The sequence below is a fragment of the Diabrotica undecimpunctata genome, chromosome 9, assembly GCF_040954645.1.
Source record: "Diabrotica undecimpunctata isolate CICGRU chromosome 9, icDiaUnde3, whole genome shotgun sequence".
Lineage (NCBI taxonomy): Eukaryota > Metazoa > Arthropoda > Insecta > Coleoptera > Chrysomelidae > Diabrotica > Diabrotica undecimpunctata.
Genome location: NC_092811.1, coordinates 134,915,060 through 134,939,940, shown reverse-complemented (window position 1 = coordinate 134,939,940; position 24,881 = coordinate 134,915,060). Strand labels below are relative to the sequence as shown.

Genomic DNA, 24,881 nt, shown 5'->3' with positions numbered 1-24,881 from the left:
CTTCGAGAACGGATCACTTTTGTTAGTTTTTCCTCATAGTAAAACAACCACACAACGAATTGGCGTTCATTTTCCGGTTTGTAGGAGTAAATCCAAGATTCATCGCCACTAATAATACTATAAACGTTTTTTGAGCTTTCTTTTGTAAGCAAATGAGGGATCCAACGAGAAACCAACTTCGTAATACCCCGTTCTTCATGCAGGAACTTTTGGATCAAGGTCTTTGAAATGCCCAAAGATGCCTCTATCTCCCGGTGTGTTACACGGCGGTCATCCTTAATTAGCTGACAAACCGCATCAATGTTTTGCTGTGTGACGGCTGTTTTGGGTGGACCTGGCCTGGATTAGGTGCTGAGACTAGAGCGACCACGTTCAAATTCGCAATACCAATAGGAAATAGTACTTAATTCACAAACACAGAAACCATTTTAGCGAGACATTGCTGTTGAGATAATCCTCTCTGAAAATTGTAAAAAATAATTGTTCGAAATGTCTGCTAAGATCCATTTTTCGACCGACTTGCTAATTCCAAAAAATCACTGTATTGATTTATGTCAACAAAAGATTGAAGATACATTTGTGTCGAAAGGTTTTATTAGTGACACCCTCTAAGCGGCTATATGCCAAACTAAAAAGACAAATCTCATTAATACTTTCGAGTTTTTCTTATTACTTGTTTATAAATATCCAGAAAGGAATGATTATCCTTGATACCCTTTAATTTGGATTAGAAGTAGTATATTGTGTCATAACATTAAAATATCGACTATATACAATTGATAAAACCACGAGACATTATTACATTCTCCAACGTTCGTGTAGAAGAGGTTTTTACAGAAACTCTGCAAAATATCTGACACGTCTTATACCTTACCTATAATACTGTCCAATACAGTTTTCAACATCGGTCTATGCCTTAAAACTCTCTCTAATTTCATCCTAGGCCAGCAAAGATAGACACTGTCCTCTTCTGCAGTAATCGTCACCTGGAAAACGTCGTCTGATTGTTCGTGATTTGCTTCCCATTCTGGAGAATCCACAAACTGGTGCATGTTTATAAAATGCAAATGGGTATCGTCGCAAGTAACTCTTAATCTACAAAAGCGAGTATTTATCAGTCTATAAACCAAGAAAAAATTATTGCTGTTTTCATAATCTAATAAAAAGTTTGCTCAAAACTCACTGAATACTGTAAAATACATATAAATCAATGAATGAAAAAACGCAACCCTTATCCTCTAATCGTCAACTTGTGACAAATAATTTCCTAATTATAATTTCTAATTAATGTTTTAAATGGAAACACGTGAATTGGGACACAGCTTCGTGTCTTTTAAATATTAAAAGATAAGGGGAATTAATTATAGCGTATCAACCTAAACTAATTTAAAGAAATTTATCTTTAAATAATTAATTAGAAAATACATTTTCGGTTGGTATAATAATTTATTTGTGATTTACAGATGTTTTATTCCTAACTATAAAATTTTAATAAGTTATCAATACGACATAGTTTCTGGCACACTTAGACCAACGAAATTAGCAAAAAAAGAAGCCTTTTTCATACTCTTTGATACATTTATCTAACATCTGCTTTTAATACATTTGGTGATAACAATATGTAATAAACAAAATATGCAAAAGAATAAACGTCTTTAACTTAAAAACAAAGATAAACAATGTAAGATCGCTATTAGGTTTTAAATACTAAAGGTGAAGACGGGTAAATTATATGGAAGACTGGCTTTGTTTTGTGGCTATATTTGTTACAGATTTGTTGCTTAATTATTGCAAAAATAGCTTCAACAGTCGATTTTTTGAAAATAATTAATAACTTTTCTAAAAATACACAAAAAACTTTAATTTTGCGTGAGAACAGGGGCAATATCATAATTTGTGCTGACCAAATTTTAATATGCTAAAATGCATCGTGAATATATCTGTTGTTACAACTGGTGCACTGTTAAGGCACAGCATATTACATATTAAAACGAACGGAAAGCTATTAAAATATTATGAACTTATATTATTTTGATTTCCTTATTAGTAAACGAGGTATTTGATTTTCTATACCTTGTACAATTAGCAAATCAAGTTACATTTGCAGGTATAGAGGTTAGCAGTATTTGACGTGACTTATGTGTTGCATACTCATTGGGGCCTACTTACTTACCTTCCTTTGAGCAAAATTGATAGTCTTTCATCTGCAGGACTGACATCTTCTACAGCATAAATATCACCTTCTTCTAAGTTCATTACTTTGGCTTCTCTGACTAATTCTTTAAAATGTTTTTTACTCACCCTAAGGGGCTTAAAAACCTACAAAAGATTAAAATCAATCAAAATATTCGTGGCAAAATGAAAAAAAAATACCCAGGAATGTCTAATTTGCTAAACTCTGGTATGAAGAAGAAGACGAAATAGGTTTTTACCTGTTGAGTTCATTTTAAAGCATACTTACTATAAGTTTTGTTTTAAATCTTTGTTAAAATGTGTATGTTAAATCTTTTCCAAAGTGTATTTTCGTATTTTACAGTTATCTACCTCTTCAATCGTCTATACCACACGCTATAAGGTGTGGTTCATAAAATGTGTTATCTCGAAGATGCCTTAATCGGAAACCTTTCATTTTAGCTTAATTTCATTCTTCTTTAACCTTCCGTGTGATAGATAGCAACTTGCGAAATTACTTGACAGTTTATCAAGATCTTTTAAAATCAGTACAACTTTGGTTTTAATGATCTTTAGTTAGATTATTTTTTAATGGACATACGAAGTTTGTAGATTAACAAGAAAAACTGCATAAATTTTATCAAATAGTGTAATTTCTCTTTAATTTTGTTGCTTAATAATTGCAAGAAACTATCGTAATTATAGCATTATTTTTAATAACTTTTTAAAAATAAAAACAATATTTATTTAATAAGATCCGTAAGGACGCGTTTCGACATTACTGTCATCATCAACTTTATAAAACAGAAAAAAGTAACTGGAGTCTAATTTAAAGAAAGTGGCAAGTGCCTAGGTTGTCGACGCCAAAAAGAACATTCAAACTACACAATTACTTTTTGGAACCTTTTAATAGTGAGTTATTAAATGACCCGAAAAGTCCAATTTTTCTCCTATGGGTACCACTTTGGAGAGAGCAAATATTAAGTTATTTTTGAAATAACGTAAGCAAGGAATAATTTGGTTAGTATTAATATTAGTTTTATAAATTTTTTTACAAAATTTCTCTTATTCGTCTCTTTCTACTTATATCAAGCCTTATTTCTGGAATATACCTCGTATTTGATGGCATTTTGTTCTAATCAGACACTAGACCTAAAGCCTCGTTGTTCTTCTGCTAGTATCTTCTACTTCTTCCTCCTTTTCTTCCTCTTTATAAGCAATTTTGCTTGTTCATTGGAGGATTAATACCTCTATGAAGGGTTGTCACTCCATCTTTTGCGCGGTCATAAGATACTTCTTCTGCCGATTGGTGACTTCTCTTGCTATTTTTACGACACGAGTCTCCTCCATTCTGTTTATGTGGTTATTCCATTCTTTTCTTCTATTTTGTGTCCATTCATTTATATATTTTACGTTACATTTTCTTCACTTTTCTTTAGATCTCTAAGCGTATTTCCTGTAATTCTTCTCAGTACTTTCATCTCTGCAGTTTCCAGTAGCCTTTGTGTTGTGGCTGTGTCGGGTCTTGTTTCTGAGGCATATGTCATTATTGGTCTTACACTGGCTTTATACATTCTTGACTTCACCTCGGTGTTAATGTGTCTGTTTGTTGTTGTTTGTCTTGTTGTAAAGGCATCCTGCCAGTCTATTTGCTTTTTGTACTTAATCTCTCACTTCTTTGTCCAGGTCTCCATAGCTGGACAGTGTAATTCCCAGGTATTTTATTTCCATTACTTGTTCGATACTGATGCCATCAATTTCTATTTTACATCTGGTTGGTTCTTTGCTGACTACTATTATTTTAGTTTTCTGAGATGAGATTTTTTTGCTTCTTTTGTTAAACCTGTGGACCAGTCTTTGAAGACTATCTTCATCTTGGGCTATCAATATTGCGTCGTCTGCGTAACAGAGTATTTTTATTTCTTTGTTTCCCATTTTGTACCCTCTTCCTTTTTTAACGCTTTTGATGATGTCATCCATTATTAAATTGAAAAGAATGGGGCTCAATGAGTCCCCTTGTCTTATTCTGCTGCCTATTTCTATATGTTCTGTAAGTTGCCCATCTATTCTGACTTCCATTTCGTTGTTTTCGTTGATGTATTTGATAGTTTTTATAATATTTAGGGAAACTTCTCTATCATACAGAAGATGGATTACATCTTTGAGTCTTACTCTGTCAAACGCTTTCATTAGGTCAATCAGACACAGAAATGCTGGTTTCTATACTCTAGTGGCTATTATACTCTAGAGATTATAAAAGTATGTTCCATTTCTTTAGAAAAGCGTTCCCGATGATCATTTTTTATTTTTCGTACAAGTGCATGTGTTTTGTTTCTAATTGTCTTGTAATTAAGGTATGTCTCTTGTGTTTTGCTTGACATGTATATTTCAGGTAAGCTTTTTTCTTTTCTTTACATTTTCTTTCGCTTCTGTACAAAACCATGGAGTTCTTCGCCTTGGGGACGATTTATTTTTATTTATATTTCTTTGACCAAGAACTTCTTTGGCCGAGGCTAAGTTATAAAACTTAATTTTTGCCCAGCTTTCTTCGACTCCTCGACATTCTGTGATATATGTGTTTCTGCTTTTTTTGGCTATTCTTTTTTGAAATAGGTATCATATGGAGTCATCCTTTAAGCTTTCGACTTTTATCTTTGTGGTGTATTCTGGTGTGTTGTTATCACATATATGTGTTTTCATTCGGATTTTGCACACTATCAATTTATGATCGCTTCCTATTTCTGCTGATGTTAGTGCTCTTACATCCAAGATTTGAGAGGGGTGTAACTCTCTGTTCGACAGAATGTAGTCTGTCATACATCTTTGATTTCTACTGTTTTCAAAAGTGTATTTGTATTGTTTCTTTGTGAGGAAAAAATGTATTATTAATACATATTTCGTTGATGCCGCAAAGGTCCGTCAGAAGGTCTCCGTTTTCATTTCTATAGTGTAGAAGTGTTAAGTTGTCTCTTTTGTGTGTAGAATTGTGTTTATAAAATTTATGCTTTTTTATAAAGTGTATAATTTGAATGATTCTGCTTCTCTTCTTTGGTAAACAGGGCTCCGCTATAGTTTGTCTACAGCTATTTTTGTGACTTTCTATACTAGTGTCACACCTCCATATTTTAACAATTCGTTATGTATTTTATCTAGTCCTGTTGACTTGCTGTTTATAATACTAGTTGGCCTAAATAATTCCCCAAAGATTCTTACGAAAACACAACAAAAGGTAACCAAAAAAAAATTCAAAAGATGATTCCATAGAATGGTAACGAAAATTCTTTAAAATTTGTACTATTTCTATGCATAAGATCACTTAACTATCGAACAGACTAGAGTTTGTTGTGTTTGAGTGAGTAGAGAATATTTGTAGAGAACAAAAAATTAGATTTTTGACTTACCTTAAGATATAAATCTGTCAATTCCAAAGTTAGTGTCGGAGGCAGAAATTTCCACGTGAGTAAGGCGGTGTGGCCTGCATTTAATATCACAATTATTAGATTCCATAGTAAAATATCTGGGGCACAAATCTCTACGCCACCCCATATCGTAAGAAAAAAGTAACCAATTGACAAAAGGGCCCTACGGTAAGTATAAGATATAAAAATTAGGACTGCAAGTATTTGCAAGCAAAATGCATCATCATCAATTGACATATTTATATTTTTGAAGCTAAGCTTCTATACTCTTGTTGTATTTATCTTTTTTCTCTATAGTGAAATGATAAAGCGCGTGTCACGGAACTAGCGTCACAAGATGGCGTCGTTACGAGTAGTGGCATAGAACGGCAAATCTTCACATCGATTAAATAAGAAGTAAGAGTATATATGTCAATAAAAGATAGTAAAACAAACAGAAAAGTGAACAATTAATACTAGGGTTTGATTCGTAACGATTCACGAACGTTAAAATTCATCCTAAATGTCATTAAATCCAATTAATAAAAATATAAAATCATCTGTTTAATAAGGCCCGATATGAAAATCAATTTAAAGTGAACATTAAATAAATTAAAAGTTCACTATAAGTGCAAGTTTCAGTTTCATAATACCTACTACGACCCAACTCTAGCTTGCTTTAATGGTAGAAATCTCTTAACTATACATCTTAACCTTAAAATTCTGACAATCTTCTTTATTTTAAGTTTGTTTAAAATGTTATTTTTTTCAAATTTAAGATAATGCTGATAAATTCTTTAAGTTCGAATTAATCCAAAAGTGAATTTATATATGTACGGTACTTAAAAGTTTACCGAAAAGAATAAATTGTTTAGAATAATATGATGATTTATATTTGTTTGAAAGGTTTCCTTTGACAAAAGATACAGATATGTTTTTATAATGGTAATATCATTAAGATATAATAAAATTTGTCATCACATTAACATTGGTGGATAAAAAATTATTAAAAAGTCAAACCAATCAGTATTAATGTTGTAATGTATATAGACAAAATACTAATCAGCACATATCTTTAAGGGATAAGCTGTTAAATTTGTGTTACTTTTATTGTGTATTTAATAACATATTTCCAAACGATTGTGGACCGTACTTCTGAGAAAAATGTAAAAATTGGATTTCAGGATTTGAAAATAAGTTTAAAATGATGTTTTCTCCAAAATATTGTTTGATGGCATGTCCCCTTCTGATCCCAAGGTCTTCAATTCTTGTGCCTTAATATCTTTCATGCTTAGCATTTCTCTCTCTTCCTTGGACTCTTATCGATCATTCTCTTTATTTAAAACTTCCAGTTTTCGTTAATATTTTTTCTTGGTTTCTATACTTAATTGATTTATATTTGGATACTTCCTCAATAAGTAAAAGCTCCCCTTTATGTAAAATTTAAAGAACTAGTTCTTTTTGATACGGACATATTTAATATGTCCGTCACGACCTAGGCCTTAACGGCCTGTTGTGCGTAAAAATAAAAAAAATATTTAATAACAATTAACAATTTTACACACAAATTAACATACAACAAGAAAAATAGGGTTATTTCGACAGAAATTAAGCAAAATTGATAGCACACATTACCAACCTACGAATTTAAACACCAAATTTGCTTTTAATCATGTAAAGAGCTGTAGGTATTATGAAACTGGGTGTGACACTAAAGCGTAATTTAGTCTAACGTGAACATCAGTTAAAGTTTAGTTTAGGTTGTCATTATGAAATCAGGCTTTAAGTTTTATTTTTTACACTTCCTTATTTTAAAATAATTTTATATAAATATAATGTCGAATTTTTACAATTATCAGTTCAAAAATTGTATTAAAATGTGACAAAAAGAGTTATTAGTAAAACATATAGTACGAAAATAGTAAGAAAATAAGTGAAAAATAAGTCTGCAGTGTATATTAATATTAAAATATTTTATTGATGAATTGGCCTTACCTAACTAACAGAACGCTTTGTTTAAAACTTCCTGGAACGAGAAAAGCAGCGGCAAAGAAGAAATTAGCAGTCTGGAAGAGATTGTGTTGTGCGGGAGTCCATTCCTTACAACTAGTCCACAAATCTTCCTTGGCTGTACTATTTAAAGTTTGATAATCGTATTCTAATTCAGAATTATTGGTCAGGTTATGAAAAAAGTCACTTTGGTTCCAATATGACATGTTCGTTTCAGTTGTGTACGTAAAATTTGGCTTTATGTCGGTGAAATTTGATACGGTATGGTTAAAATCCACGTTCATCTTACGCTCATGACTTGTTTTGAATCGGGGGCTTCTAAAATTTGTTTTATAAGGAACGATTTTTGATGAATAAGTCCTTGAAAGAATCACAGTTGCTTCCATTATGGTTTACTGAAACAAAAAAAAATATGTTACCTGTAAACCATTACTTTTTTTTCAAAGTAGACATTGTTAAATAATATGCTTTAAACTTTATCATATCTATTTTAAATATACTGACTTTATTAAAATGTTTTATGCTGTATTTGAAAATGCATCATAGGATAGTTTTATGACAGAAGATTATAACAGTCTTCATAAAGGACATTTTAAAGCAGAAGAACTAAAAAATATTGATACCTTATTGGTTATTTGTTATTGGTTAAGATAATTTCAAATATTTTAAATTCTTTATCGCCGGTTTATGACGTTACATTACTATTAATAATTTTCAAATGATGAATAAAAAAACTGTCGGCCTATTTTAATATGTCAGTATTTAAAATTAAATAATAAATGTGCCGACCACATACATGGTTTCTCTTCTACCGTTAGGTGTCGTGGGAAGGTGCGGCTATCTTTTGATGAATTTTCTCCATTATTTCCTGTTCTTCGCTATTTCTGTTGCTTCTTGCCGAGCTTTACCCTTATTTTGCAATATCTCTGCCATGTCTCGGTTTCACTCTTTTATTGGTGTGTTTCTTCTGTTTTTCTCTATTTAACACTAATTTACAACAAAAGAAAAATAGACTAAGATGGTCAAAAGAGCATAAAGATTGGACTTGTCGCAATCAGATTTAATACAATGCCGTGATGAGTCCAGATTTGAAGTGTGTGTTGGAGACAGTAGGGGTCGCGTCATTCGCAGGAAAAATGAAGCTTTCCATCCCGACTGTCTGAAGAGAAAAATCAAATTTCCTGCTTCTGTCATGATCTGGGGTAGCATGTCGTGTAAAGGTGTGAAAAAGTTACATTTTATCGATGGAATTGTAAACACAGACAAATATTTGAATATTTTAGAAGAATCTCTTTAACCGATTATGGAACGCCGTTTAACATCATCGGAAGATTTTTGTCTTCCAACAGGACGGTGCAGGTTGTCATGCCTCAAAAAAGAGTTTAAAAGGGATTGAAGACCATGACATATTACTTTAGAAATGGGTTTTTAACAGTCCCGACTCGTTCCCGATAGAGACTTTGTGGCGCGAAATAAAAAAAGCTTTGAGAAAATATCCTGCAAGTCCATCAACGAATTGATGCAAGGAAAAATTGCAGGAAATATGGGATTCGTTTACATTAGAATTTTGTCAGAACTTTTATTGTCTGTCTGTGCTTTTATTTTTGTTCTCTAAAATATAATTTTCTTATTAATTTACTGTTAAGTCAACTGATATGGGAAGGGGCTCGTATATCACCAAAGTACAGAGAAACCTATCTAAAACATATTAAAACATATAAAAAATCGTATTATCAAAATTGTCTGTGAAGGTACATAAGTGTCGCAAAAGAAACTTAGTCCATAATAACCGATCTTCGAAATAAAAACACAGCTCATCCATATTTTTTTTCAAACCCTGAAAATCTAAATGAATATTTCGTTAATGTGAGTAAAAATATAACAGCAACTATTTATCCACAAGATCCAATTTTCTATCTCCCTAATTAAAAAGAAGGTCTCGAATTCATTCTTTATAACACCAGTTGATAAATTTGAACTGATCCAATCAAACAATAATATTTAGTTTTAATTTTTTAATTTATTATCAACTTCTTTGGTAGTCAATTTCTTGATGTACACTAGTAAATGCATATTCTTGGCTGATATGCGGATACCTTTAGTAGTCCAGGGTTCGGGTTTTTTTTCTTAATTGTAATTAAAGAAAATGTTTTACTGAAAATACAGACAAACCTATCTAAAAATCACTATAGTATAGTCCACGCCCACAGAAGGAAAGTGCCACCAAGAAGTCTAGCATAAATTTTAGAATTTACGAAAGTTCTGAGCGGAAAAAATCCTACCTAAACGTCGGACTTTTTAGGAGAGTTTGTTAAGAGTGTTAAACTTGGTATATACTGCTTGACAATCAGATAGTTCTGCATTAATAATTGTAGAGCGTACATCAAGAAGTGAGAAATTTGAGACAATATAATCAATTATGGTAGATGTTAAGTAATCCTTGTAGGAGAATTAACTTCCTCTAAAATTGTGTTTTGTATGTCGTACCAACATCCGTTAATGCTTTTGTTTTCCTTTGGTATATTGGTTATTTTGTGTATTTTTCATGTGTATAAAAAAGTTAGTACTTCATTATTCTGATCATAACTACTCTGTTATATGTATACTAAGAGGCCGCATCGGGAAAGATGCCCGTAAATAAGAAAAATAACTTATTTGTAAATAAACATTAAGATTTAAAATAAAAACAAAAAGTTTGTACAAAATTGAAAAAAAAAACAAGTAATCATATAAATGTAAATACTCCATTAGCGTAATAATCCTCCAATTGGTCGTTTTACCCTAATCATTTTGTGTTTGGAACCCCATCAATAATAAATCCGTACCTGTTGTATCGATTTGCTTAGGTCAGTTCCCATATAGTCATCTTTATTGATACCTATTGTAGGGCAATTTAAAGGTTAACGTCCAAGAACGGAACACTATAATAGCTTTGCCATAGTTCGTCATCGTCGGCGAGAAGTCAGGATGAAATTGCTCCGGACTGACAAAATTGCTTACGCTCACGAATGGATGTAATACGTTCAGACAACTAATTTAGCAAGATTTCTGTTTTTTTTTGAACATATCTGTGAATAGCATAGTCAAAATTGACTAATCCTTTTATTTAACTATTGTTTAATCAAATATAATAATTAATATTTATAAAAAATTTGTCATAATAATGCAAGATATAATATAATAATATTATAACACGGTTATTAAAATAACAAAAAATATATATTTGTCTAATAAATAAAAGAAATCTAATAAATTTTAAGGGAATATTACAATTTAAGTATTGATTCCATAGGACATATAAAAATGAAATTATTAAATATTTAACAGTAATGTAACTCAATTTAGAGGTAAATACTAGTACTTAATAAATAATTTAAAATATCTTTGTGTAGAATATTAATTTTCTTTACAAATAATACCATATCACCTCGTGTTTCGGTTTGAAAAAATAGAACTTTGAACAGTAATATAATTTTTATATCAAATTGTGTAAAAGAGATACAAAGTTCAAAATGAAGGAAGTCTGTCATATTTAACATATTAACCTTTCATTAGACGCAGTTTAATTTTGTGTATCGGTAGTCGCACACGGTCTACTACACCGGTCATAAAAATAGTCCTTTGGATGCATTTTGTTTAAATTTCGATAAAATAATCTATTGTTTGTAGTTTTTTACAAATCGAACAAAAATATTTTGTTTTTCGTTTCTTTTTCCATCCACAGTCACCACACCTCCCAATTGCTCCCGGAGTTCTTTGAACTGGGTATAATAGACTTTTATCTTTGATTCTTCTGTTGGTTGTACATAAGGCTAAATTTGCTAAATTTGTCAAAACTTCTCATCGGTTCTTTGTGGAATTTTAAATGATTTAATTGTAAGTAACAAAGGAATTTATTGCTGTAACATTTAAAAGGCTGTACAAAACAACTATAGGTCATATTCTACTATAACGTGTCACATCATATAGTGCGCTTAATTTACCTACGGTATCAACACCGTTTTTGTGCTGTTATATGCTAATATGATTTACGGTTTTTCAGTTATAGGATCAACGTCGTTCACATGGTGCATAGTGGAATATAACAGAACGTTTTTGTTGTTTTTTTGGTTTATATGACACTAGTGTTCCTCTTGAATACAACCAAATGTACTAGAGCCAATAGGTTGTTCTTGATTGTTAGAGAAATCTTTAGGAATTTGTCTTCTATTTAATTTTATTGTTCCCAAGAGAGTTAAACCATTTTCCTTCAAGCTTATACCAAGATCAACGCTGGTGTACCAATTGTCGGTGGTAAAATTTCTCTTAGATTCGTAGAGATATTGACACTCCCGTTCCGCCACTACCTTGGTACTAGTGTCTAGATAGTATGGACCACCCACTTGGTTTTTGCCAACATATACTTCCATGTTACTGATATAAAATAACCTCGCATCAGACAGTACAAATATTTTTATACCATATCTATTGGGTTTGCTTGGTATCTACTGACGGAACGAGCATCGTCCTATAAAAGCCTTCAACTTTTCGTCCACGGTTAGGTATTGCGAATGAGAGAAACATTTTTTCTGATTTTCGTTCCACTTGGTAATAACATCTCTTATTGGCGCTAATTTATCCAAACTAACTCCATCATGCCTTGTATTGATATCATAGTTCGCATGTACCTTAGTAAATTTCTGAATCTCGTGTCATTGTCAGTCGGAAAACCTCTATACCAGTGTTGTCCGTTTTCCACAAGTCTGTTGTATTAGGGTGACTTGATTTTCTTACACCTTCAAGATATAGGAGACCTAAAAGGGCACGAATTTCATCAATGTTTGTTGGGTACATATTTCGATCGCGACTGAACTTGTACTTTCCTGCTTCTATTTTTGTAGTGGTTCCATCAACAATGATTTGCTACATATCAGCATCAGATAGATTGTTTTCTATCTGACACATTATTTTGAACGCGGAAACTGCAAAATACTTTCGGTACGATTGCGGTAATTTCTGTATCGTATTTTCTCAGTTTTTTCAAGTTCTCGCAGATGTATGCTAATATTTTATATTGTGATTACAATATACAAAATTATTTTTAATAACTCAGTGTATCAAAATAATTTAAATACTCCTTTAATAATAGTCTAAAACTAAGTAGACTAAAAACCCTTATAGTCCGCCACTTGTAATTTTTTTTTTAAATTCGTTAGAATATTATTTTGTTTTTATTATTCGATTATTTTTTATCGCACTAAATAAGAATTTACTAATCGTAGAAACATGAACGACGGGATTATCACCAAAGGATCCCCCTCACACTAAATTTAAATGAAATAAAGGGTTTATGTAAATCATTAAATACGGCAAAACTTAAGACCTAAAAAATTCATAAAAATCAGAACTGATAATTCTTCTTTTCTATTAAAACAATTATTTTAAAAATTCTTTCAAATAAAATAAAATTTCTTTTATATTTTTCTAACTATTTCCCTTATTAACACTAAAGTTTTATCATTTGTCTCTTTGTGAGTCTAAAAATCATAAAGTCTCTACAACTCACTCTATTTTTTCCCTATTTTTGTATATATTTTATAGCAGACTTGTCCGAGACATTGCTTTACAGTTTTCACAATGTATCTCTTTCCTATTCTGACATATAAGCATTATTAGGATATTTCTTCAATTCTCCAGTTCAAGTCAATCAAACCCGGTTAATAATTAAAATTATTTCATTGGTAAATAGATTAACATTTTTTCGCTGAATATTTAGGAACAAAATATGTTTAAAGCGATACTCGTTTGGCTTACCTCGTTTTTCACAAATAAGCATATGACTTAACCCCTTTGAAATACCTATGCATACAAATCTAGCTAAAAGATTCTTCAAACTTTTAATCGTCGTCAGAAGTTGAATCCGGGAGCACATCAGCACAGGCTTGTTATATGCCTACTTGGATAATAAATTTTTAGCCGCTTTTCCCCTTTTTCCTAAATCGACGTTCTTAAAAGGTTCTTCCTTATCAAAGGACAACTTATATTAAAACTGTTTAGATTTTTTATGCCATAACCAACGAAACTGTCTCCAGTGTATCTTGTTATTCTGAGTATCAGTGTTGCGGTTAACTAGTACGGAATTAAATAAGTCACCAAAATTAAAAAAAGGCAGAGCGCTGCATTTCTGTAACTAAAATTGATGTTTTCTCCCAACTTGCCGAATTAGTTGAGCCCAATAATGTGGATGTTCTATTTGACTACCAATTTTTTTTCTACTAAACTATAATCCGTATCTCACTCCATATGTGTATGGCCTAATATTAAAAACTTATGGTCAATAATTTTTAAATTTGCAGAGCATTGTAAAGCAGTTAAACAACCTACTGTTATAAAACTGCTTTTATTCTGGCCAGGACAGCAATCTGAATACATTATTGTGTTATTATGTTGCAATGTGCAATGTTGCAATGTGCGTTTCTAGGTTAAATACTTTTAGCTTTTCGATCATTTGTTTTATAATATTATAATAAAACATTGTTGTTAATAGTGATTGCTGCCTTTTCGAAAACTTTGTTGTTATTTTTCTGCGTCTCATGCTTCTGGAATACTTTTGAATTTATTGTTAATAATTATGGACTATATCTATAAAGTTATGCAATTTGCCATGTTTTAGGTATTTTGTACCTCAACCAATGTATTAGAAAGAAAAATACTGATATTATGTGTCACATTTCCTTATTTAATTGCTTATCCTTCTTGGTCTTGGATATTTTCTCCAAGAATTCCAATATTTTTTATTTCGACCAATTATCGTCCATTCTTTTTACATTTTCACTATTTGACTATGACTATTAATGTGTGGTGCATTCTGATAATGAGTTTCGATTAGTGGTTCTTAAGAATTTAACGAAATTTTCCTCAAATATATATTATGAAAAAGTTTTCAAAAAAAATTTGTTGTATGTATATTATCCAAACAATTTGTTTTCGACTCGGCGCACTCGCCATAATTTTAAACGGTAGATCTACATTCTACAACCTCTGACTAAATATTTAAAAAGAACTTTTAGCTATCGTACTTAGTAACCCAATTAAGCCATATGACATTTATTTGTCTTTCATATTGGTTGAATATCCTGGTATCGATTGTTTGTAAAAGTTAAATTTACTACATTATGTTAGCACATGTTTTATTGTTATTGGTATATTAAACTTACTGCATTTTGGTGCTTGGGTATTAGTAATGAGATGTTCATGAGTACGTTTGCAGTGTCCTAGCCGATGACGAGATAGGATAGCTTCGTAAGCTCTGTTGATTGAATGTGGGTTCTATGGACCAGTATCTTCTTTTATTTCTCTTAGTTTTCTTGTAGATGTCTTCTATTTTTCTTTTAATAAAGTTAGGGTCATCGATTTTAATAGTTGCTTTATATCTGAGGGTGTAATTGATTGTTATGCTAATTAAAGTAGTTGCGGTGCTGTGTAAGACCAACCATCTGTGTTTTCATTTCCCTCAATTCCAGAATAAGAGGGAAGCCAAAGAAAAACTATTTTTGATTCTGCCAGTGGCGGCTGGTGTGGTAAAATTTTGGGTAGGCCAAGCCAGCAAATTACATAAAGCTATGTGTAATCAGAGAGGGAGGGGTCACGGTGTCATGACCCCCCCCCCCCCATTAAAAATATTTGGAAACCAACTTATCCTATTGGTGGTAAGACTAAAAGTGACCTTGCATCAGAGAAAAGTAATCACCCTCAAGATCCATGACCTCGCCAAAAAAAATTCTGTAGCCGCCAGTGTGTGCAATACATTTTTTTTGTGTGAGAATGGGAATCTTTTCTTTCTCGAATTTTACGATTTTTTTTTAATTTATTTGGGCAACCGTGCACTTGTTTGCAATTGTGTCGTTTGTTTAAAAATATGTTACAATTATAGATTATGTTACATATCTTTTTATCATAATTTAAAAGATAATTTATATTACAATTCGATAATTACGTTACAAGTGACAACGATGGTCGACGTAGGCCCGATCGTCTGGTGCCTAAACAGCGAGCATAAACACGACAATATAAATCGTTGTCCGGCAAGCTGTTTAACTTCAAACGCTTATTGTACGGGGATCTTATGTGAGCTGGGTCGGCCAGTTCCTATCGGGCCTATTAATGATATTTAAAATGCGTGAATACGATTCGATGTTTTCTGTGGGAATATAATAACATAGTTGTTTTAACGGACGCAATGTATTGAGTGATTTAGTACATTTAAAAGTTATTTACATGCATTAACATAATTTTTAAATACGTGTTTTTCAATTTTAAAGCTCTTAAAATTATTGGGTAGGCCCGGCCTATCCTGCCTACCCCCAAAAGCCGCCACTGGATTCTGCTAATATGCTATAGTGTTTTTCGTGAAGTTTGATGTATGAGTCTCAGTGAATTAAGTAAATCAAATATTGTTAAAGAGTGTTGCTCTGGAAATGTATTTTAGCGCTTGTAATAGGTACAGACAGATACAGGTACAGACAAATAATGGTACAGACGAGAAGAAATATAATCCCACAAAACATTATGCATGAAGATGACATTGAAACGGTTGGAAAGTTTACATACCTGGGAGTAGAAATATATGCCGATGGAGCAGAGGATGGAGAAATACGAAAAAGGATAACGCAGGCAAACAAAGCTTATTTTGCCCTCTCCCATATATTTCGGTCTAAAAGTGTCCACCGAAATACAAAGATGAGAATCTATAAAACTTTAATTCGGCCAATAGCATGTTATGGCAGCGAAGCATGGGTCCTGAAAGAAACATCCAAAAACAAACTCGACACATTCGAAAGAAAAGTACTGAGGAGAATACTAGGACCTGTGAGGGAAAACGGAATCTTCAGAATTCGATATAACAACGAGCTCTATCAACTGTATAAGGAAACACCCCTGTCAGACTTCATTAGAATACAAAGATTGCAATGGGCCGGACATGTGATACGAATGGGAGAGGATAGGCTACCAAAACGAGCACTGAACGCCAGAATGCAGGGAAAGAGACCAGTTGGAAAGCCAAGAAAGCGCTGGGAAGACACAGTAAGCAGCGACGCACAAGCACTTTTAGGAGTCCGTGTATGGAGAAGAGCAGCCACAGACAGACAAGGGTGGAGGCAAAAAATAAAGGAGGCCAAGGCTCATTTTGGGCTGTAGTGCCGTAGAAGAAGAAGCATAGGGCATAAAGTTCTCCATGTGTGGGCTGTGTACACCTTGGAAAGATGACTTAGATGAATCAGTGAAGATGTGGTTGTAATTTTTGTAATTCGAGACTATTTGTTATAATTTTGATATATAAGATATGGATTCTTCTTCTTCTCGTAGCACTACAACCCAGGGTGGGTTTTGCCTGAGTGCACAACTTGCTTCCATTTTAAACGGTCGTACATAATAGTTGAGTCAGTGGGTAGCCCCATTGTTCTTAGATCTAACCATATATTGTCTTTCCATCGGATTCGTGGACGTTCTAGGGGCCTTCTTCCTGTGAGATATGGATTGGTAGCATATTTATAATACTGCGGTTATTTTAGATATGAGGTTTTATAATCTATGGAGGAATGTTCTGCGCATTCATTAATCATGTTCTGGGAAAATTTTGGAGATTTAACGTTGATATGTAGCGGTAAACACTACGGAACACTCCTTGGTGGGGAGGTGCTATTTGGAAAAGTTGATTTTAAACAATTGCAATAAGTGTTTTCGTGAGCAGTAATTGATTAAAGCAATTATGCTTTATGATGAGAAAAATGATGAATTCTAATGAGAATTTTTCGTCTGAAAGATAGTGATGGTTCGTTCAGTTTATACTATAGGCTTTCTACAGGCGTTGTTCTGTAAGCTCTTAGAATTATTCTTAATGCGGTGTTGTGTATAGTGTTTAGGCATTTTAATATTGAAGGGCAAGCAGATGTATATGCAACACATTCGTAATCAATTTTCGAACGAATAAGTCCTCTGTATATTTTTCGTAGTATCAGACCATCAGATCCCCAAGACTTATTTGCTAAGCATTTTAAAAAATTTAAGTCTTTTTGACATAAAAGAGAAACATAATATTCTTCCTTAACAATATATATATCAAAAATAGTGATCAATAACAGTAGATTCAAATTTTACGTTCAAGAATGTTAAGAAAATTAGTTTTGAAGCTGTTTTCTCATGGCAACTTAAAACAATTTATAGCTTTTATTGGGAATAAGCCACAATTTTACTTTTATTAGCAATAATTTTAAACAAAGTAAAGTTTTGGCTTATTTCCAATAAAGAGAGTAGTTGTTTGCCACATTATCTTAGAAGGATAGTTTTTAAAAACAATTTTATATTTTAACAAATTTTTAAACGTGTTTTTAATAACTAAAAGGTTCTATTCGAAGGCGATAATTACATTAAACACCAATGTGGCTGTTTTGTGAACTTCTCTTGTGAAGTAATAACCTAATTATACTAAAATAATGTGTTTGCCGTCAGTGCCTCTACTGTTGATTAAGCGCCAGATCGCTCCGACGATAACGATGTTAACAGTTTTCTTAATGGTGTTTGCATGCAAACAAATTGCATATATGAACGGTTTGTATAACTAATTCTAACCGTAATTTAAAAGTAGTCCAAGTGAGTGTATCAAATGAAAGCCTATTTTTATTCCATAAGATATTATGCAATTATGGGGGTAAGTTGTCCATTTAGTATAGGTTTGCGCAAAAATCTTCATCTTGTCATTTTCAGAGCGGCCTTCTTTCACTCTTTTGAAAAATCTTACATAGGAGGTTTTATACATATTTATAGTGGAGTAGAGAAAGAAAAGAGCACAAGCAGGAGTATCAATATTGATAAAAAAAGACTTAAAAGGAAACCTGAAAAGCTGGAAGTAGATCAATGAGACAATTATTAGAGTATCTATTACGTGGAAAGGGCACGACCTCGAGATTATTGGAATATATGCTCCGTCAGAAAATGCATCAAAAGCAGCTAAACAAATATTCTACGAAACCTTATCGGAACTCATTGAAAATATAAATAGCCGCAAAGAAATTGTGTTGTTGGGAGATTTTAACGCTTGGACAGGAACAAAAAAAACTGACAAACTCGTAGGAAAATATGGTGACGCTAAAACAAATGAAAATGGCCTCGGCTACTACATCAAAATGACAACCAACTAGCTCAATCAAAACCCCTGGAATCGAATCTACCTAAATACAATATTGATGCACTGCAAAACGAGTCGACATTATTCTTATATAAGCTGCGACTCAGCCAAAAATTGGCAAACCTGATCTACTCCTCAGCCCAGAATACCTATAAAGAGATAATCAATAAAATCAATGAAGCAGCTTACGAAGCGCTCGGCACAATCCAAAAGAACAAAAAGAATACTCCATTGTGGTGGACAAATGTCATCGCCAATGCAGTACACAACAAGAAACAAGTATATCAAAAGTGGCTACAAACAAATGATCCAGATGATAGACGAACATATGCAAGATTAAACAGAGAAGTAAAATATTTAGTAACTAAAGCAAAAAATATTTCCCAGGAAAGTAAATGCGAAGAACTCAACAAATATGTAGGGTCAACAAGATCAAGGGAAGCATGGAAAACGGTAAAAAATCTGAGAACAAACAGAAAAGAAACGAGTAGAATAGATTTAATAGAAGAAAGATCTTGGATCGAACACTACTCACAACTTTTGTCTGAAACAAGACCTCAATTCACGAACATCAGTTCAACAACATATGAACTGGAATTCAGTGAAGACGATGAAATAACAGTACAGGAAGTCGAGAATGCAATACAAACTCTAAAAAATCGGAAGTCATGCGGACCACAAGGTATACCTAATGAATTATTAAAACATAGTCCACAAGTATTACAGGAATTACTGGCGTATGTCTTCACCTTATTCTATAATGAACACGACTTACTACCGGAGTGGACAAAAGTACATATTAACAACATCTACAAAAAAGGAGATAGAAAGAATTGTTCAAACTACAGGGGGCTAAGTGTCATAAATTCACTCTCAAGACTGTATGGAAAAATAATAAAAAACAAAATTGAAAAAGAGATGACAGATGTTGAAGAACAGAATAGCTTTCGTGCAGGCAGATCCTGTATGGACAGTATATTCTCTCTAAAGCAAGTTATCGAGAAAAGATTAGCCCACAACCTTTCAACTCATATAGTCTTTATAGATCTGACAAAGGCATACGATAGTGTACCACTTTCAATGCTTTGGTTAGCAATGGAAAAACAAGGAATAAGCAAAAAAATATACAAGCAGTACAACAGCTCTACAAAAATATGACGGCAAACATTAAAACTGGAAATAGATTAACTAGAGAAATTCCTATTAGTAAGGGCCTAAAGCAAGGATGCTGCATAGCACCTACACTCTTCAAAATATATCTAAATGAGGCACTCTTAGTGTGGAGAAGAAAGTGCTGCAATATGGGCATTCCAATCGGAGATGATAGATTGTACACGATACACTTCTCTGACGACCAAGCCATTCTAGCTGAAGACGAGAGTGATGTAGGCTACATGCTTAGAAAACTGGAAGATGAGTATACCAAATAGGGCCTCACAATTAATATACAAAAAACCGAGTACTTAGTTGTAGGAGAAAACAAACAACAAACCAAAGAAACAAATAAAAAATTACGGCCATGGAAATGAACTACTGGAGACGATGTTGCCAGCTCATTAGACTTGATAGGGTGAGAAACGAAGATATTCGGAGAGAAATGGAAATCGATCTAGACATAATAGACACAATCGAAGCCAAAACACTTAACTGGTATGGACACCTTCAGAGAATGCCTGAAAATAGATGGCCAAAAAAAATAGAAGAATGGACTCCGCCAACTAGAAGAAAACGAGGTAGACCAAGACGATCCTGGAGAGACGATGTCGACGATACAATGACCGCCAGAGATTTAACAACTGAAGATTGCTTCGACAGAAAACGCTGGAAATTAGGATGCGAGAAGCGGCGCCAGCTGTAGAAGACTCGCTTGTTATATATATGAAAAATCTTATTTCGCTTGCTTAAATTATGGAATTAGTTTTTTGCGCCATTACCCTTACCTTTGCGTTAAAAATGCAAACAAAAAAGCTAGGTCTAGAAATTAACACAAAAAAAAAACAAAAATAATGATACAGACGAGAAGAAATATAGTTCCACAAAACATTATACATGAAGATAACATTGAAACGGTTGGAAAGTTTACATATCTGCCGCGTCTTAATAGAAGCAAGACATGCTTTAGACATTTCAGATGTGAGAAGTCAGAGAGAGGCACATAGCAAAGTAGTGGGGGAAAGCAAAAATCTAGCCAAAATAGATGGTATGACAAAGACTGGCCGAGGCTAATAGAACAAAAAACTCAAGTTTGGCTTAAAATGTTGATCAATAGTACGAAAGAAACCTGGTAGGTAGGGACTTGATAAGAAGTTGAAATGAAGATAATAGAAATGGATTATTACTTAGAGATTTTGATTCTACGGTAAAGCTATTTTTAAGGAGTCCACCAAACAATCAATGAAGAAAATTTTTATAATGAATTCCATATTAAAACCAAATATGTAACAGAATTTTTTATGTTTGGAAGAGAAGGTTATTGTACTATTTTATCCAATGGAAGTGGCTTTAAAGTTGAGAAGATTCAACCGTTCTAATCTACAGCAATATTCTATGACCTAGCGAGAGGTTAAAACGAAGACAATTTTGGAGATGAATTTATAAACTAAGACATTATTGAACTTTCTTCAGTTGAACTTCTTCTTCAGAATTTTCAGTTGAAGACGTTTCAGTTAACCTTATATAATGTTTTAGTTTTATGGAGAAACCTCAGGAGAATCATTAATGCACATGTGCTATTTTTTTATTCGTTTAATTTATTCCTGCCACCACAAATTGTATAATCAAAAGAGATATTAAAATATTACTGTGATTTCTTTGACAATTAATTAAATATTGATGTATTCCGAAATAAATTTTAAGTTTACCTTACAGATAAGTAACCGCAACATAATTTGACGTAAAAAGACGGGTACATTTTATTGTAGGAATAAATGTCTATCCTTCAGATACTTAACTATGTCAGATAGGACAATATTTATCTGGAGGTGAAAAGACCGGCCCTTTTATGCAAGAAGTTTTTATTTTAAAAATTTAATTTTTAATTCTTTTGAAAGTTTTTTGATCCTAAAATATTGATCCTAAAATATATATTGGTGAACGGTAAAAAATATAATACAAAACACGAGCTTTCTCAACAAATGAAATATTTAACTAGAATTACGCTGCGGTTCAGCAGTTTTCCAAAAGTGACTTATTTGTTATGAAAGTTGTACAACAGACTAAAATATCATCACTAGTTTAATAATAAATAGCACTTTCTAAGCTTTAACAATACCTCCGTAGAATTCAGTTCAAACTAAAAGGCTAAAAAAATGAAAAACTGTTAAAAAACACATGTTTTAAAACCAAAAAATAAATGTTCTATAACCCTTAGGAGCTAAGATAACTCCTTTTTTTTAATCACTGTTACGTTAATTATGAAAAACGTTAAGGTCTGCAATTAAGTAATATTTTATAAAAAAAGCCAAAGTTTTCAACAAAATTTGCATACAATTCAAACACGATAAGACCCACAAGTTCAGGTACATTTCAACAAATTTTAATAGATAATAAAAAAGTTATTAGCAATATTCAAAAACAGCGACTTTGTTGTTCATTTTGTAATAACTTTTTTGTTTATCATCTGATTTTATTTTAGCATATCTCATTTTGTGTATCTTTTTGTTTTTTTTTTCTAAAAAAATTGTCTGTTGACGTCAAATCTCTAAACAGGCAAATTTTTAAGTTATGAGCAAAATAATGAGTTTAACGTTTGGATAGTTTATTTAAAAATAGTTCCATTAAAAAATTGATGAATTCTAGATGAGAATCTTTTTGTATTATCTCATACTACACATTTCCTCTGTTAAACCCATCTATACAATTGTGATGAGTAAAAACTAACTTAATTGACCTATAATGACACATATCGATAAAATGAAATATAAATATCTTACGAAAATAAATGTTTAACTTATAAAAACACAAAAAAAAACAATAAATCGACATTAAAGCACAAGATTGCACGTGATAACAGAAAAAAAGTAAGATAAAATGTAGCATTGTCGGAAGCACTAAATGTTAAAATAAATAAATATAAATTTGACAATAATAACAGAAAAATCATAAAATTGGACAGAAGAAAAACAAAAGATAATAAAAAAATATCTGTATTAAATCACAGAAATCTTTAAGTTTTGAATTTATAGAGAAAATACTGCAAATAATGTAAACATATAATATATTAAAGAGAATAGATGAGAACCAAGAATTCCTCTTAACTTTTTAAAAAGCTTAAAAACTGGAAAAGACATCATACTCGTATAAGATTACACTAAATATGCAAGAGACAAATTGTATAAAAACGTGGCAAAATAAGAAAGATACAAAAATTGAAAACCTTGAAAAAATGATTAAGTGGTAGCCCAAAGCAAATTTTTCATTGCAATTTCATCTAATGGTCTGGTAGCTATAGTGATATCCATTTTTTTTTTAACAAAATTGTCACGGGAGATAAATACTATTCTAGACATCAATTAAACAATATTTAAATAAAAAAGTTATGATGTAAATAAAAACTTATAAATCAATTGGTGATTAATGGGAACATTTAATAACACATTAAAAAATTTCTAGTAAACTAGTAAATGGCCTGCAATTTAGATAATTGCGATCTTTTGATTAATTGCGAAAGATTTATCTCAACTCATAAATGTAAAAGTGCTCAAATCGTGTACTCACCTGACTCATTATAATAACAATAGATATTACAATTGTTGGTCACTCATACCAAACGCGGAATCACTCAAATAGCCCATTCCGAGCTCTAATTTTTCCACGGAAGGAATTCTGTTTTCAAATGTGGTATTTACGTAAAAACACAGCGGCGTGCAGTGTGGCTCCCTTGACACGCCCCATTATACTGCCTCCCAGAAGTTTCTCAACGCTCTCTCATTGATTTCTCCCCGTTATGTTTCAGTTGGTCAACTGCTCCATTGTACGAACGCCGAATCGATATTGTGCACATGAATGTTGGCTTTTTTTCTTAATCATTTTCTAAAACCGATTTTGGTGGTATCTCAGAGTTTTCGAATATATTTTTCGCAACAAACTATTAATATTAAAATAAGTTTTTATTATTCGTTCGGTTGGAAACTGTTCAAAGAATTAAAGAAACTCGTTTTGTTGGAGAAGGTTTAATTTTAAACTGTCTATATATTTTGAAATTGGACAATTTATTGAGCATTTTAAAGTATCAATTTTAAACGGCGTCAGTATTTTTGAGTTGTATTTCTGAGACGAATTTATTGTAAGATCCCAACAGATTAACTTTTAGTCACCACTTAGAGAGTTGGCCCTTATTTGTGCAAAATATATTTTTAATGATTTTTTAGTCAAAAATTACAGTAGATTTTATTTTCAAATAAAAATTTATTTGTAAAATTTATTTTAAAAAAAAATTATATATTTGCATTTATAATACATAAATATTTAAGTTATAGTTTGTTTCACGAAAAATGGTTGAGTGCTTAATGGTTACCTGAGTTGATCCTATTGTGTATGCAAGAGTCTCTCAATAAACTATCGAAGTACACAGGATCGCACTTCAGAAAGTTTGTTACTTAATATATTTCATTGGTAGCTATGTAATACACGATTATAAAAATTTATTAAATTATTTCATATAGTATTTTCAGGTTGTTCAAGTGAATATACTTGATAATTGAACAATTTTTAACATGAAGAAAGTAGTTTTTTTTTGTTCTACGTGAATAATTGTAGTATATGGATCTAAATTCAGAAAGGTACTTACCTTCACACTTTTTACAGGCTTAGAACTGTCAGCAAAAAACTGGCGTGTTTAAAAGTTTTTGCTCTTCCTAATCGGATATCGTTAAAAATGTACAGTAATAATAGTTCTATTTACAGTATATACATACAAACGAATACATAATGTACAAAAAATAGATGAATTAAAAAAAAGTATAGAAAAATATATACAAGTTAATATTTACAAAAAAAAATACTCAAAAAAACCAAAATATATTTATGAATTCCTAAATACCTAATTCTGTTTCGCTGTCACTATCCTCTTCAAGATTAATAGCAATTGGTTTAATTATGTGATTCAAATTAACATATGAATTTTCTACGTTCATTAC

The 24,881-nt window shown here is 31.9% G+C and overlaps 1 protein-coding gene across 1 annotated transcript in view; it reads right to left on the bottom strand.

Annotated features, from left to right (window-relative positions):
* LOC140450056 (popeye domain-containing protein 1-B-like) overlaps positions 1-23,611 on the bottom strand; it is a 34,222-nt gene extending 10,611 nt beyond the window's left edge. Inside the window, exons 1-5 of the mRNA XM_072543486.1 lie at positions 23,461-23,611; positions 7,566-7,975; positions 5,574-5,754; positions 2,174-2,319; positions 875-1,095 (exon numbers count right to left, since the gene is read on the bottom strand). Of these exons, the coding sequence (XP_072399587.1) occupies positions 875-1,095; positions 2,174-2,319; positions 5,574-5,754; positions 7,566-7,966 (949 nt within the window). The 5' untranslated portion in view covers positions 7,967-7,975; positions 23,461-23,611. The remainder of the gene's footprint in view (positions 1-874; positions 1,096-2,173; positions 2,320-5,573; positions 5,755-7,565; positions 7,976-23,460) is intronic.
* Between the last annotated feature and the right edge of the window lie 1,270 nt (positions 23,612-24,881).